Source organism: Myotis yumanensis, unplaced genomic scaffold (genome assembly GCF_028538775.1).
Source record: "Myotis yumanensis isolate MYYU_CA2020_CCGP unplaced genomic scaffold, mMyoYum1.0.hap1 SCAF_2, whole genome shotgun sequence".
Lineage (NCBI taxonomy): Eukaryota > Metazoa > Chordata > Mammalia > Chiroptera > Vespertilionidae > Myotis > Myotis yumanensis.
This window is the reverse complement of record NW_027223753.1, coordinates 31,149,571-31,165,989: the sequence shown is the minus strand read 5'-3', so window position 1 is coordinate 31,165,989 and position 16,419 is coordinate 31,149,571. Positions and strand designations below refer to the sequence as shown.

The 16,419-nt window shown below is 55.1% G+C and overlaps 1 protein-coding gene across 2 annotated transcripts in view; it reads left to right on the top strand.

Annotated features, from left to right (window-relative positions):
* KCNQ4 (potassium voltage-gated channel subfamily Q member 4) overlaps positions 1 to 14,788 on the top strand; it is a 58,840-nt gene extending 44,052 nt beyond the window's left edge. The window contains exons 10-15 of one of the 2 annotated variants that reach the window (XM_070405001.1): positions 940 to 996; positions 5,272 to 5,492; positions 7,190 to 7,289; positions 9,621 to 9,752; positions 11,878 to 12,007; positions 12,589 to 14,788. In XM_070405001.1, coding sequence (XP_070261102.1) covers positions 940 to 996; positions 5,272 to 5,492; positions 7,190 to 7,289; positions 9,621 to 9,752; positions 11,878 to 12,007; positions 12,589 to 12,801 — 853 coding nt within the window. In that variant the 3' untranslated portion in view covers positions 12,802 to 14,788. The remainder of the gene's footprint in view (positions 1 to 939; positions 997 to 5,271; positions 5,493 to 7,189; positions 7,290 to 9,620; positions 9,753 to 11,877; positions 12,008 to 12,588) is intronic. The other variant, XM_070405000.1, reaches the window with a different exon arrangement.
* Positions 14,789 to 16,419: the final 1,631 nt, after the last annotated feature.

The following is a 16,419-nucleotide window of genomic DNA, read 5'->3' as shown; positions in this document are numbered from 1 at the left end:
CAAGCCTTACGCCTGTCTGCCCTGGAGTGTCTGCATGGCTGGGACTCGGGGTGCTGATGGTGGGGTGTTCCTTCAACTAAGTGACCCCACTGAGCTGAGCTGTGACTTCTAGGCAGTCAGGCACCAGCCTCAGGCTAAATGGCCATATCCTTAATCTTGGCTGTCTGGGACCCATGGGGGGGGCGGGGGGATGCCACAGATGGGACCACACACACACACACACACACACACACACACACACACACACCTGAATGCTCACACCCTCCGTGGTGCTTGTGGATGGACTAGGCCCGTGGTCGGCAAACTGCGGCTCGCGAGCCACATGCGGCTCTTTGGCCCCTTGAGTGTGGCTCTTCCTAAGCCTTAGGAGTACCCTAATTAAGTTAATAACAATGTACCTACCTATATAGTTTAAGTTTAAAAAATTTGGCTCTCCAAAGAAATTTCAATCGTTGTACTGTTGATATTTGGCTCTGTTGACTAATGAGTTTGCCGACCACTGGACTAGGCCAAGCACACTCCCAGGACTACGGGAGCAGGACTTCCTGGGGGCATCCGTGGTTAGGGCCAGAGCCTCCTCTCTTTGGGGTTGTGTGATGAGGTGCTAAAGCAGTGTTTCTCAAAGCCCGGTCCACTGACCTCTTGCATCAGCATCCGGTGGGGTATTTGTTGAAAATGCAGACAGCCGGATCTCTGCCCAGGTCCCCAGGAGGAGAACCTCTGGAGAACAGACACCGATTCTGCATATTTAACCTGCTCCCCAGGAGATCCTCATGCAAAGCTTGAGAACATCTGGGAATGTGGGCCAGTGGATGTCTGGGTGGGGGGCCTTCTCCCACCAGCAACAGGAGGCTGGCCCCATCCTGGCAGCTCCCCATGCTCTGCCCACCTGTCTCCGTCCCACTAACCTCTGTTTGTGTCTTGTTCTCAACTTTCCAGCCAGATGTTTAGTAATAAACGGAGTTTCTTTCGGATCCACGCCAGCTGGAGACCGAGGTACCCCTTACCTGCTCCTCCTGTCCCTACTCCTCCTTGCCCCACCCAGTTTGGGGGCTGAAGAGGGGGACAGGATGGGCCAAGAACAAGGTGCATGTGCCTGCCGCCTGCCATCTGTCTTGGGGCCCCGATGAGCCCCTCATCTTCCTGGGGATGCCTCTGCCAAGTCTGGGGCATGGGCCTGGTGCCCAGTCTGCCAGGACGGACACTTACAGGAGGCTTGGGATGCGTTCTGGCTCTGCTGCTGACCCCTTGTGTGATCTTGGCCAAATTGCTTTTCTTCTCTGGACCTCGGTTTCCCATCTGTGAAATGGGCAGATTGAACTAGAGGCTCTATGAGGGTCCCTCCCACTCTGACTTTTGCTGGGCCTTGGGTTTAGCTTCCCCACTGCCCACCTAGGGACCTAGCAGATGCCTGAAGGAGTGGGATTGGTACCGCCCTTGCTAACTCCAGAGCCCAGCTCTTTTAGCCACATCATCACCACATCCCATGCCAGGCCTGCACTAGGGACACTGTGATGAAGAAAACATGGTGCCTGGAGAGTTGCAGAGTAATCGCTATTCGGTGTGATAAGTGTAGCAGAGGAGGAAGCAGAGGGCCTGCTGAGCCTGGGCCAGGCACTTCACCCCCAGGAGGTCCAAAGCACAGTGGGTGTGAGGGAGGGCATCATAGGCCAAGGAGGTGAGGAGGTGAGAGAGAGCACAGCCATGGCAAAGGACCAGGCAGCCCAGCGTGGCCAGATCTGAGAGTGGGAGGTCAGGAACTGAGCTTGGGGGCAGAGCGGGGTCATGAAGAACCCAAAAGCCCAGTGTGGGCCTCGTCCTCTTGGCACTGCCTGGCAGCTTGGGCTCATGGAGTCCTGGGTTTCCTGCCTCTGGAGCCTTGTGGGCTGGGGGCCCATGAGTAGGAGGTGAGTGCCAGGGCTAGAGGCAGTGTTTCTTAGAAACATGGGTTCTGGGTCTGAACCTGGCTGCCACTCACTCGCTCGGGGACCTTGGACATAAGCCCCCTGTGCCTCAGTTTCCTCAGATGTAAAATGTGGGTGATAATAGGACCTGCTTCCTGACTCGTAGGAAGTGCTGTATGGATGCTGGCCTCATTTGCTTTGGCTTGTTGAGCAGTCAAGACCTTACTTATTTTAAAAAGGAGTTTGGAAACCATGGCTGTAGGAAGTGGGTACACACTGAAGGGTTAAGCTGAGAGTCTCCAGGTCTGCCCCTTTTCAAGACGACTTTGGCCGTGTGGGCATGAGAGTCAGGAAAGGCAAGGCCAGGGCAGATGGGCCAGTGGTGAGGCTGTTTCCACAGTCCTGAAAAGAGGTGCTGTTTGCAGCACCAGAAAGAGCAGGCTGCCTCCCTTTCTCCACGACCTTGGCCTTGGGCAGGCAAATGGTGAGCCCTTAAAGAAATCCCTTGTGGAAGTAAGTGCAGGGGTTGGGCCTAGGTCAGTCAGAGGGCAGCCTGTGCTCAGAGCTTGCCCCACTCCCTCCCCCAATAGGACAGCCCTAGTCAAGCCCACCCCGTCCATCTCCCAGGCACCAACAGATGGCTTAGATCAGAGTTTCTTGATTTTGGCAACATTGGCATTTTGGGTCTAATAATTCTTTGTTATCAGGAGCTGCCACATGCGTTGTTGGATATTTAGCAGCACCCCTGTCCTCTACTCAGTAGGTGCCAGGAGCACACCCCAGTGTGACAACCAGACATGTCTCAGACAGTGCCAAGTGCCCCCTAGCGAGCACAGTTTCCCCCGTGTGGGTGATTGCTTGTCCCAGAGAAAGAACACAGCGTATACAGCCAGAGAAGACAGGGTCCCAGTCCTTGCTCCATCCACAGGAGCTCTGCCACCTTGGGCAAGTCATTTCACCTGCCTCTGCATCTATAAAACAGGGATGGAAAATACGGAACCCACCACACGAAGTGGCTGAGAGCTGGAGGGCTGAGGCAGTGAGACAGGACCTTGCGTGTTCGAAGGAGCCTGGGAAAGGAAGGCGCCCTTTCCATGTCCACCGTGTGCCAGGTTTCTTTCCATTTTCTTTGAGCTTTTAGGCTCCAGAGAGGCTCACAGGAGCCATTTTCTGGGCCCTGTCCAAGGAGCTGGAATCTAGCCCCGCCCCCTGGGGAAACAGCCTTCTTACATCAAAGCAGAGCCCATGGCCTCTGGCTGGCTGGAAAGTTACAGAACCCACAACCCGCCAACCGTCACAGAATCAGAGCTGGAAAGGGACCTTTCAAGGCCTCTAGTACAAGCCCCCAGACCTTCCCTGGACGAGTCCTGCTGAGTGCAAGCTGTCTTGCTTGCACACTTGTCGTGACAGGGAGGTCACCCCGTTCCCCCAGAATACCACTGGAGTGATGTGTTGGGTGCAGAGATCTGGAGTTCCAGGCCCTTGGCTGAGTGTCAGGGTCTTCTCCAGCTCCCTCTCTTCCTCTCCCCTTTGGAGGAGTGGAGGACAGGAGGAGGGGTTGCACGGGCCGGGCGGGTGTGGGGGTGCTTGCCAGCATGAGGAGAGCTCGAAGGAATGGCTCTGCAGAGGAAAGTTTGGGAGAGCCAACCTCAAACTTTGGTTGGAATTTTTGGGATGTGTTGAGGGGATACTGGGCCAGAAAACAGCATGCTAGATTGCGGGGGCCACCCCTGTCCTTCCCTTCTGATTTCAGGGCCCAAACCCTTGACCTATCACCTCTCCCCTCTGGGCAGAGGCCCCAACCTTTAAGGATGGCTCTGTATCCTGGCTGCCTTTCCGAAGTTGCCTCTGGTTTCAAGATCTCCCTTACCGCAGTACCTTGACTCTGTACCCTGGACCCCATGCCCTGAGCATGGGGGACCCCGGCTTCCACCCAACCCTGAAACCAGAATCTATCCTCTGCCATCCTTGATTGGAAAGTAGGTGACACAGTCTTGTCCCCCAGCTCCTGCCCCACCTCAGGCTCCTCTGAGACTGGCTGATGCTCTCTGAGCCAGGGCCCTAGACATTTGGGGCAGAAGGGCCCCCAAACCTATCTGCTAGGGGCCCTCCAAGTGGCAAGCCACAGCAGGGAGGCAGCCACAGGGCATGGGATGGGGGACGTTTGCATAGGTCCTGCTCCAACAGCGATGACATGGTCCTTGAACCTCTTGGACACAGAGTTACTCTACCAGGTAATGGTTATCCAGGACCTGTTCTGGGGAACCTGAGCCCCCCAACCTGCCTTCCTCCATGGCTTGGGGGTGTGGTGGGGAACTGAGATGTGGGAAGGGAAGTTTGAGCACATGCAGACATGCGTGTGTGTGCTCACATGAGCACAGACGTGTGTAGGTGCTGTTCTCTGGGGGCTTAGTGAACAGGCAAGTAGAGCTGTGGAGGAGGGATCCATGATCACATAGGCAGGTTATCAGCCCAGATGGGCAGAGTTCGAGCAGGGGAGACCTCAGAAGAACAGGTTACAGACCTTCCCCGGGAGGGCAGACACCCTATGTGTCCTGGGCATACATGTGGGCCCAGCAGCTAAACAGGGCCAAGGCCGCTCAGCAGCCAGGCCACTGCAGGCCTCCAGCACCACTTACACTGAAGCCCGTGTGGTGGAGACCTCGGGAATTTTGCAGCACAACTGCCTGTGCGGCTGGACAGGTCCCAATGCCCTGCCTTGACCAGTATGGGATCAAATAGTTCCAGGAGTGGGGAAAGGAGGAAGGAAATATAAACTGACACATGTACACACACCCCAACATATGTACACACGGATACATGTGTACCCACTGTCACATGTGTGCATGCCAACACACACACACACACACACACACACACACCCTCAACTCCACATAGCCTGCCCCTGGGTACAGTGAGGGGCTGGAGGTTCACCTTGGTGAGCATGGCCAGGCGAGCTTCTCCATCCTTTCACAGCCTGTCTGCCCAGGCTGGTCACCACCTCCACCCACCCACCCATCTGGGCCGGGCCAGCTCCCCTGTCCTCCTGTCCGTCTTTGACTTCCTTCTTGGGTTCTATCACTCCCTCCACTCTGACATCTGTCTCCTGTGCACCCCTTATCTGTCTGGGCACTGAGGGGTGGGAGGTGAGGGAGGGGGAGGATCTGCTCAGATTGACCCTGGATTAGCTTCTTGTCGGAGTCAGGGCTCCCCTCACCACACCCTTGTCCCATCCCAGGAAGTCTCCACTTGGTGGAGAACCAGACCCAACAGCCACCCCCAAGTCCCAAGTCAGCTATGTCTCTACTCATGCCCACCCCAGCTCCAGCTAACTTGGCTCTCTCCCCCACCCAACTTGCCCTGCCAGTAGCCGAATGGGCATCAAAGACCGCATCCGCATAGGCAGCTCCCAGCGGCGGACAGGCCCCTCCAAGCAGCACCTGGCACCGCCGTCAATGGCCACCTCCCCAAGCAGCGAGCAGGTGGGTGAGGCCACCAGCCCCACCAAGGTCCAGAAGAGCTGGAGCTTCAATGACCGCACCCGCTTCCGGGCCTCTCTGAGACTCAAACCCCGCTCTTCTGCTGAGGGTGAGCCCTGGGGGCCTGGGGCCCCGGACCTGCTGAGGGTGGCAGGGTGGGGACAGAGTCTGAGCTGGGGGTGGAAAGACTTGGTTCCAGTCCTGGGTCTGCACCTGGCTGACTATCTTCGGGCACCTTCTGGTCTGTAAAATGGGTGTCACGATACCTGCTTCGCAGGGCTCCAGCCTGAGAATCAGATGAGAATTCGGAGGGTGGCATCTGGTAGTGGTTAAAGGCACAGGCTTTGGAGCCAGGCTCCCTGAGTTTGAATCCTGGCTTTGCCATTTGTCTTGAGTAAAGTCCTAGGATGACTCTCTAGGACTCATTCTTGTCATCTCTAAAGTGGGGCTGATAATAGTATCTACTCCCTAAGGTTATTGTGAGGATTAAAGGAGATTGTCCATGGGAGGTGAACAGAAGGATGCTGGGAATATAGAAAGTGCTCATCGAAAGCGAGCTGCAGTGCAATGTGCTTTGGAGGGAGCAGGAGCCCATACTTGCTGAGCCGGGACTGTGTGTAGCCCCACAGTGGATTCTCTGGTTTACTTCTCCCAACCGCTCTGGGAAATAGGTTCTGTTTGCGTCCCCATTTCACAGACCTGGAGGCTGAGCTCTCAGCCAGGCCTGACCAGCTCCATAGCCCATGCTCCACACCCTGCCCCTCTTCCCCAGCCCAGCCAGCAGGCACAGGCAGTGAACCTGGTGCGGGTCGCTTTTTAACCAGAAAGGTCACTTTTCTGAGTTCTAGCTCTGCTCCTGACTTACACTGTGACTCAGGCAAGATACTGCCCCTTTCTGTGACCCAATGTCCTCTTCTGGAAAACGAGAGGGCTGGACCGAGTTCCCCGGAAGAGTTCTCCCAGCTTTGACATGCTTCAGGCCCCTGGGTGCGAAAAGGAGGGGGCGGGTGAACAAGGACGGAGGATGGGGACAGGAAGCCCCTTTGACCTTGGAGGGAGAGGACTCAGCTATGCTGCCTCTGGTCTGTGCTGGGTCAGCCCCTAATGCGCGGCTGGCTGACAACTCGGAGAGGCCTTTCCTGGAGTTATAGATCCACACGAACCATGAGAGACTGGGCAAGGCTGGTGCCTGGGGCCTCCTTTCCATGCCCAAGGACATACCTGGCCTCCCACCACCTTGTTCCCTGAGGGCCCAGGACAGCATCACCTCTCTGTGCAGTCAGGGCACCAGCCTGGCAAAAGCCATTTCTCTCATCCGGAAGGAAATGACTTGATTTAGGGGCCTTGCCCAGTGGCAGAGCTGGGCAGGGGAGCCAGCCCCTTGACTTCCTTCCCTCTTGGTTCCCTCTTGGCTCAAGGATAGACTGTGTGTCTGATGGTGTGCAGAGGCCACAAGCCCCTTTTCTTAGGGACTCCCCGTCCTGGGTAGTAGAACTAGTGGGGCTTCCTCCAGGGCTCAGTGCCGTTCCCCCCAGGCCAGACCAGATGTGCTTCCGCCTGGCCACCAGGTAAATGTTCACCCTGTCTGGCCACAGGGAGATGCCGTGCAATGAACTGGGGATTTCCACTCTGGGTAGGGCATCGAGGGAGGCTGGAATCTGGTCTGCCTTGTGCCCCCAGGAAGGTTCTGGGTCCTTTCTGGGCCTTGGTCTCCCTATCAATACTTCTAAGTATAATTGGGCATGTGGTGGTAGGGGTGGGAGTGGCCCCTTCTGCTGCCACCACCTGGGTCCCCTGACTTTCCAGAGGGCCCCTCCGAGGAAGTGGCAGAGGAGAAGAGCTACCAGTGCGAGCTCACGGTGGATGATGTCATGCCTGCGGTGAAGACGGTCATCCGCTCTGTCAGGTGAGACTTAGGCCTCAGGTGGGTCCTCCCCCCATTCATCTGCCACCCATTGCTGCTCCCCATCTGGGGTCTGCCCTCATGGCCAGGCCTGGCCTAGATCCCGGGCACACCAGCTGCTGCCCGCCTGGCACCCTTGTGTGGGTGGGTGTGGAGGTGGCATATGGCTCCCAGCAGGGTTTCCGCATACTCTTATGATGGGAGGGCTGGCTGGGTGGGGCGGCTGGCTCAGCTGCCGGTCATGGTTGTTCTCCTCACGCCCACAGCATCCTCCTCGCTTCTCTCCCCAGCCGCTTGCTCGTTTTACCTCTGGCTCTTTTCTCTTTATTTCTCTCTCCCTGGCGTGCATCAGCATCTGCTCTTTCCCTCCATCTGTGTTTCAGACTGTCTCTCTCTCTCCTTGTGTCTTGACTTCACCCTGTCTGTTCCCCCAGGGCCGAGCAATGGTTTTCAAACCACAGGTCACAGCAGTTTGAAGTCAACTTAATGAAATCAATTTAGTGGGCCATTGTTTGCCTAAAAAATTTTTTTTAAAAAAAAGAAGAAAATATCAGTGTGCGTCCCAGTAGTGAGGGTAAATGATGTGTATGAAACTTTGTTTTCAGGTATGTGCTTGTGTGTATGTGTGGACTGGTTTCTGAAATAAAATATATTTCTTATGGTAGGTCTTGGTCAAAAAGTTTGAAAACCCCTGCCCTACTGACTCTTCTGGCTGTCTCCTTGCCTCCACACTTAAGGGGTGACCAGTCTCCTGAGCTCTTTAGCCCCAGCCCAGCATGGATCTGGCCCCCCAGCTCCTTGGCGTGGTCTCTGTCTCCAGCCTGAGTTCCACAGATGCCTTCACCCCCAGGCCTTCCAGACTCACTGCCTCTTCCCTGGCTGATGCACCTGCCCACAAGCCTCTTCCCTTTGTGTTCCTTTAAAAACCAGAGTCAGCTGGATTCCTCCCCAACCCCCGAGAACCTCAGTTCTCTTCTCACCCTCTTTTTGCACATCCTATCTCTCCCCTCCAAGTGACTGCCTTCCAGGAAACAATGCGTGAGCTGCCACCTGGCCCAGGTCAACACTCCTTGGCCACCCCACAGACTCCTTGCCCCCAGCACGCCCCAAACCTGGTCCTCTTCCTGGTCTCCGTTTCAGCCAGTGGCACCACCATCCACCCTGTTGCCCCAACCACGGGAGTCAACTTAGTGAAATCAGCTCAGACTTAGGGGTCTTTCAGTCCTGAATTGCTCACTGCTGTCCCGCATCTCACCTCACTGCCCGCTTCCGGCTCAGGCCTATCCCTGGGAACAGGTCTTCCTGCCTAAATTTCTTTTGGGGGAATAAACCCCAGGTTCCCAGGTTCCCTCCAAGGCTGGCAGAACAGACCCTTCCCCACCACCCAAATTCTCATTGCCCAGTCTCTACCAGGGATTCAGGGCTCTGCAGAGTACCCTCAGCCTCTATCTCAAGGCCAATCCCTTTCCGTCTGCTCATACGCCCACCCCACCTTCCTTTCCTTCCCAACTTGTTTCGGCTACTTTGACCCGACTCACTCACACAGGGTCCTGCCTGCCTTTGTCCAGAAAGCCTCCCTCCGTCCCCCTCCCAAGACTTGTCCCCTGACTGCACCAGCCAATGCCTCCCTTGTCAGGGCCCCCAGCCTTCTTTCTCTAGTCCTTGACATGGCCCCTGTCAGCCCATAATTGTTTATGTCCTCTGACGCCCCCTTCCGACCAGGGCTCCTGAGGCCAGCAAATGGATCTGACGGCCTTTTGGGTGCCCAGGTCCAGCACAGCTGTGCTAACAAGCATATGCTGAGGGAATGCAAAAAATGTCTTTGTCCAGCCCTGGCCGGTTTGGCTCAGTTGATAGAGCATCAGCCTGTGGACTAAAGGGTCCCGGGTTCAACTCCAGACAGGGGCACATGCCAAGGTTGTGAGCTCGACCCCCAGTAGGGGGCGTGCAGGAGGCAGCCGATCAATGATTCTCATCATTGATGTTTCTCTCTCTGTCTCTCCCTTCCTCTCTGAAATCAATATATATATATATATAAAATGTCTTTGTCCAAGCTGTCATCAGTAAAAGTGTCACACTTAGCAGGGAGCAACCCGGTCCAGTCCCTGCCCTCCCAGGCAAATGCGACTGCACATATAGGCACATTAAAGAATACCAAACTCTGGGTCCCGGGGCATGGTGGGTAGGGAGGGAGGCTGGGAGGCTCAGCAGAGGCTGTTTGCGGGGGTCCAAGCAGGAGGAGCCTTGGTACTGGACAAGGAGGCAGCAAAGGGACGGTGACGGGGCTGGAAAAGAATTCCCTCTGAGACACTCTTCCGGCCCCTCCCTCCACAGGATCCTCAAATTCCTGGTGGCCAAAAGGAAATTCAAGGAGACGCTGCGACCGTACGACGTGAAGGACGTCATAGAGCAGTACTCGGCAGGGCACCTGGACATGCTGGGTCGGATCAAGAGCCTGCAGACCCGGTGGGTGCGCCTGCTTCCCAACCCAGGAGCCGGGCAGGGAGGCCCTGGCCCCAGATTGCGCGCCAGGTCCCAAGTCCAAAGCCAGAACGAAGCCCGAGTGCCCCCTAGGGGCCGCTAGGGAGGCTGGAGTTTCTCGCGGCTGAGGCCAGATCCCTAGCCTGTCTCGAACCTGAAGAACGAGCCAGCGAAAGGTCCTCTGTAAGAACCCTATTGGCCTGCACAATTCAGGAGACGTCTTTACATGATTGTTTCCTGGTCATAAAATAATGGGCTTAAAATAATAACCTCCCAAGGGGATTGTCCTCCATACTGCCCACCTCTTACCTCTGGAATTCCCTGGTACTTCTCTCCACCCGGCATATAGGAAGAACTCTCATACCAAGACCCCAGATCACCTACACTTTGCCCTTCTGTGGCCGGAATTCTCACTGCCTGTTCATTCATTTGTTCTCTCAAGAAATCGTCATTGGGTATTTGTTACTTGCCAGGCAGTGGGGATATGGTAGAAAGCAGAACAGAGTCCCTGCCCTCATGGGGCCTTCATTCTAGTGGAAGGAGAACAGATGGAATATATCAGACAGTAATAAATGCTAAGAAAAAAAAGGCTGGAGTATTGGGGTTTTCTATTTTAAACAGGAGAGAAGGTGACATTTGAGAAAAAAAATTGAAGGCGAGGCAAGCAGCCCTGTGGCTGTTTAAATGTTTTCCAGAGGGAACAGCAAGTGCAAAGGCTTTGAGATGGGCATGTGGCTGGAGTGTTGTTCTAGGGCCAGCAAGGAGCCGACTGTGCCTGAGGAGAGAGAAGTAGCAGATGAGGTTAGAAGGCTAATGGCACTCAGACTGTATAAAGCCCTGTAGGCCGCTGCGAAGATGTTGGTGTTCATCCAAAGTGAGATGCAAGCATTGGAGGGCTTTGAGCAAGGAGTGGTGAGATCTGAGTTATATTTTAAAAGGATCACCCTAGGTGGTGTGTTGCCAATGGCTTCTAAGGGAACTAGGATGGAAGTAGGGAGACCATTGAGGATGCTACTTCAGACATCCAGGCAAATGATGATGGGGACTTGGACCAAGGGTAGACATGGTTAGATTTAGATATATTTTGAAGATAGAGCTGATAGGGTTTTCTGATGGGGTATAAAAGGGGGAGAAAAGGTGTCCAAGATGAAGCCAGGGTTTTTGGCTTAAGGAAGAGGGAAAAGTTGCTGTCTGTTGACATGGGGAAGGCAATGAAGGGAGCAAGTTTTGATCGGTAAAATTGGGACATGTTGGGTTTATAATGCCTATCAGACATCTAAGTGGAGTGATGATCTGGCAGTTAGAAGGGAGTGGGGTTCAGAGGAGAGGTATGGTGCTGGAGATATAGATTTGGTGTCGACAGTGTATAGTGGAATGAACATCTGGAACTGAAGACATCACAGCGAATGAGAGTAAATGCATAGAAGAGGTTCCAGGAGCGAACCTTGGGTCCTGCAATATTTAGAGGTTGTAGAGATAAAGGAGGCAACGAAGGAGACTCAGTGAGGTAGGAGAACCGGGAGAGGCTGGTGTTTGGGAATCCAGATGAAGAAAGCACTGGAAGGGGTGCTCAGATGTGCCCAGCGCTGCTAATAGGGCAAGTATAATGAGGACTGGGAGATGATCATTGAATCTGGCAACATGGAGGTCCTTTGGGATTTTGACAACAGCAGATTTGATGAAGTGGTGGAAGTGAAAGCCTGACTGGAGTAGGCTTTAGAACGGAAGGAGAGAGATTGGAGATAGAGGGTAGAGAAAACACTTTCAGGAATTTTACTGTAAAAAAGAGCAGAAAAATAAGGTGGGGCCAGCTCCAGCCTGGTCTGCCTTAAAACTCACAGCCCCGCTTGTGTCTCTTTCTCTTTTCCCCGTCCATTTCCCACCTGTCCCCCCACTAGGTGATTGTTTTACTTGTCGTGCTTCTGTGTGATGCCTTTGCTCAGCTCAGTGGAACACCCTCCAAGCAGTGGCCAGTCCCTCCGTTTGGCAAGGCCCCCTCCCTCCCACCAGTGCAGGCTGTGTCTCCCTTTTCAGCAGGCAACCTCCAGATCTTGTGGGAAGGAGGGGTGGCGTGTGTCTGGGCCCTTTGACAGCTCCCTTTCCCCCACAGGGTGGACCAGATTGTGGGCAGGTGCCCCGGGGACCGAAAGGCCCGGGAGAAGGGCGACAAGGGGCCCTCGGACACCGAGGCGGCGGATGAAATTAGTATGATGGGCCGCGTGGTCAAGGTGGAGAAGCAGGTGAGTGCGCAGAGGGCGTTTCATTGGTGTGGCCGAGCTAGTCATCCACCCGGACGCTCTGGAAAGTCGCGGGGTCAAGCGCAAGGGGGGCTGCGCTTCTCAGAGCCGCCACCCTGACCACTCCCCAGCCCAGGAGGCCCAGGCTGGACCCTCGCGACTGGGGCCCAGCAGAGCCCCGCCCCACAGATAAGCCCCGCCTCCCGGTAAGCCTGCCCACGAGATCGCACCCTCTCCTGCCGAGCCCCGCCCCGGGTCGCTATAGTCTCAGCTAAACCCGCCCAAGTCCCACCTCCTTAACCCCGCCTGGGTGTCTCCCGATCGCCCGGATTATTCCAATTTACTTTTGTTCGGAGGAATAAGCCCCAGGTTCCCAGCTTCGTCCCGCCCTCCGAGCTCCGCCCTTCCAGACGCGCCCCTCCCCGGACAAGCCCCTCCTCCACGCCGTGTCCGGCCTCGGGTCCCGGCCAGGCCCTCAGCGTAGCCGCGCTCCGCCCAAGCCCCACCTCCAGCGTCCCGGCCCCAAGTCCCGCCTCCCGGCCCGGCCCAGACCCGCCTCCACCCGCGCCCCGCCCCGCCCCCAGGTGCAGTCCATCGAGCACAAGCTGGACCTGCTTTTGGGCTTCTACTCGAGGTGCCTGCGCTCGGGCACCTCTGCCAGCCTGGGCACCGTGCAAGCGCCGCTGCTAGACCCCGACATCACCTCGGACTACCACAGCCCCGTGGACCACGAGGACATCTCCGTCTCCGCCCAGACGCTCAGCATCTCCCGCTCGGTCAGCACCAACATGGACTGAGGGGCTTCTCGGCGTCGGGACGCACTCGGCCAGCCCCTCGGCCTGGCGCTCGGACCCGCCCCCGGAGGCCTGGGGACTCTGCTCTTACTTGAACTCGCCCCTCGCGGGGAGAGGCCATGCGCGGTATTGAGCTGCCTGGGTAGGCGAGATGCGGGCTGCGGGCCCCACCTCAGGAGCGTGCGATGCCAGGCCGCACAGGGGGCAGCAGCAGCGCTGCCCCGCGACCTCTGGGCCGCCCCGTGCCCTGCCCGTTCCATCAAGGCCCAACCCGCCCGCGGCAGGGGCACTGCCCGGAGAGTGGCAGCGGGTCGCTGGGGCTCTGGGTCTTGAACCAGCTTCCAGCTATGCAAGGTGAGGTCTCTCGGCCCGCCCTTCGGACGGAGCAGGGAAGCCCTCCTGCCAAGTCCCCGCCCCCTTGGGGGTGGGCCCAAGGTGCCCTCACAGGTACGCACAAGCACAGGACCCTGCCATTAAGCAGGTGGGCACCATATATGCAAACTATGTTAAATATGCAACTTTGGGGACCCCCATGGGGTCCCTCTGCCCATCCCTCATTGGGAGATGGGCCCCCAGCAGTAGCTGGTCTCAGGCTGCTTGGCCATGGTCTCCATTTCCACTCTTTGGCTTATCACCCCTCCCCACCCAGCATGGGGCCTGTTTCTCCCTTACCTCCTCCAAGAGCAGCATCTGGGCCTCTTCCCTTTCCAGTGTCCCCTCCTGGGAGCACCCTCTTCCTGCCAGGTGTCCACTCCTCTCTCTGGCCCTCCACTCACATTCTACAGCACACGTTTCTGTGTTCTCCCCGAAATCTCCCACAGACAATGCTCCCACGTCACAGGAACATGTCTCTTTAGTTTCCCCAGACGTGCAGGAAGTCTCACACTCACACTGACACACATGGAGACATTAGCACAGAGTCACTGAGCCTTCCCAGGACCTCTGCAGGTGATGCCAGTGGACTGTCCTTGCAGGATGATGTCCACTAAGTGGTGCCCCCCATTCCATCCAGGTAGGAGAGGGAGCACTGAAGGGACCCCAGGTCTCTCCAGGCCCCACCCCAGAGCTTTACCAGCTCTCCTTTCTCAAGAAGATCTACTCCTCACTGGTCCAGGAGCCCTAACTGCTGCCTCTGCCTGCCCCCAAGGGCCCTCGATGTCCCCACAGCACAACTCAGGCCTAGGCCTCTGGGGCCTGGACAGCACTGGAAAGACCCCAGGCCCCTCCCCAGATGGTTATCAGGCCCGCTTCTATCTAGGCTTGCTGCCTTCCTGGTCACTGTAACTCCCAGAGAGAAAAATAATGCACCTAGCAACCACCATTGCTCAGGCACCAACTGTGCATCCAGCACTCACATGCACTGTTTCCCCTCTTTCCATACCCCACTGTTCACTTTAATTGGCAGCCCCTCTACTGGCATAAACCCCCACCCACTCCAGGCCCCCAGCACCTCTTTGGTATCCCCACTCTTTGTCCCTCTTCTGCAAAGCTATTGCAGGTGGCAGGAGAGTGATGTGTAGGGGGAGCCTCTGTGGGGTACCAGTGAACAAGGGGCTCAGGCCCAGCCACCTGCATCTCATGACTGGGGACCTGCATGCACCAGCGCCAGGGCTGGGGTTGGATCTTGCTCAGCCCCATGGTGCCCAGCCTCTGCCCAACATGCCCTCTGCATGTCACCATCATGCCCTGGATGGAGCCTATGCCGGCTAACCTCACCTGCACTGCACTGTCCCCAGAGAGCCACCCCTGGGCCCCTCAGAGACAGAGCTGTGGAGAGGGGCAGGAGAATGGGATTATCCTCTGACTAAAGGAGACCGGGGAAGAAGCCCTCGCTCCTTCCGCAAAGTTCCCCACCAAACCGGTTCTCAGATATGCAAGTACCTCACTTTGTTAACTTATTAACTTATTGGTTTCATTAAAGTTTTCTGTAGGATGTGGTTGGCCTTGGCTGTTTGGTGGCTGTGGTGTGGGGCACCTGGCCGGGGGTGGGAGGAGGTGATTTGGATTAGTCAGGACTCTTGATTGTAACAACAAAAACTCAATCCATTCTAGCTTAAGCAAAAATGAAACTTAATGGCCCAGATAATGAAAAGTCCAAGGACTGGGTTTGGCTCCATGCATAGTTAGATCCAGGTAATAAAACACATCAGCAATCTGTCTTTTGTCTCAGCCTTCCTCTCAGGCAAGCTGACCTCTCATGATGACCCCCTGCACCTCCAAATTAACTTTCTTTTGGCTCAGTACCTCAGTGAAGAGTGGTGCCACTTTCCTAATGGTGTACATCAGCCAGGGCCCAGTCAGGGAAACATAAACTATACTAGGTTTTTCAACAAAGAGAATTTTCCATAAGGAATGGGTTACACTTGTATTACTCTTGAACACAAGAGAACACTGAGACAACCTGGAGAAAAATCACTGCAGAAAGCAGCTACAGCTCCTAAAGCAGCTACACAAGGGAAGAGGCTGGGGTTAGCAGAACCCACAAGTTGATTGGAGATGCGCCCTAAAGTGCTAGGCTCAGAGGTCTGAAGAGGGGTTGCTATCTGGTTGGTGATAGTCTTTTTAGGGGATGCACTGAAGATTGGGAGTGCAGAAAAATGCCGAAGGCTGCAATCAACTGTTGCTACCAGGCTGTTGCTGATAAGGTTGGTAAGTAAAGGAAGAAGGAGGTCTCCACTCCTCCTGCCTTCCAGTGTTTCTCTAGTGTCCCTTATTGTCAAAGGGAGCTAAAAGGAGTAATGTGGTTTGAAGAGTCCCAGCCCTAGTATGACAGACTAGTATGTATGACAGACCCTGCATTTGGCACTTAAAGATAATAGCTTACTAACTGCTACAGTCCACCCCTTTGGACATTCAGTATCCAAACACATCAATCCACACATATTTGAATCTGCATGTAGCAACAGTAACTTCCACCTAATAAGATGAAACTATCTTGCATACAAATGAAGACACTGCAACTCTCTCCCCGAAAAATGGGAAAAACAGGAAGTCCCACCATCCAATAGATGTATCCATCTCTAGGAGTTAGTTGTTGAATCCACATTTGAGTAATGTTAATTTTTCCCCTTCTGCAACTAAACAATAAGCTGTTAAGGTAGCCATCACAATTTATATAAAACAATAGAGGGAAAATAAATTAACATATAATGCACACATACACACACACACACACACACACACCCCAAGCAAGGAAGAAAAATATGCATGCAGGCCTTCTGGTAACTCATCACAATGCCATAGTTGACCTATGCTGTATATCTATTGATCATATATATCTTTTTTTCTTCTATTGCCCTTCTATGTTCCCTTTGCCCTCGGCCAGGACCTCAGCTGCTTAGGGTTCTTTACATGGTAGAGTGACCCAAATAGTTATTCTTGAAGGTTCTGAATCCTCAATGGCCCTGCATGGTTTGGGGTGCCGTAGCTTTCGTTAACTTCTTTTTAAAAAATATATATTTTATTGATTTTTTACAGAGAGGAAGGGAGAGGGATAGTTAGAAACATTGATGAGAGAGACACATCGATCAGCTGCCTCCTGCACACCCCCTACTGGGGATGTGCCTGCAACCAAGATACATGCCCTTGACCGGAATCGAACCCGGGACCCTTCAGTCTGCA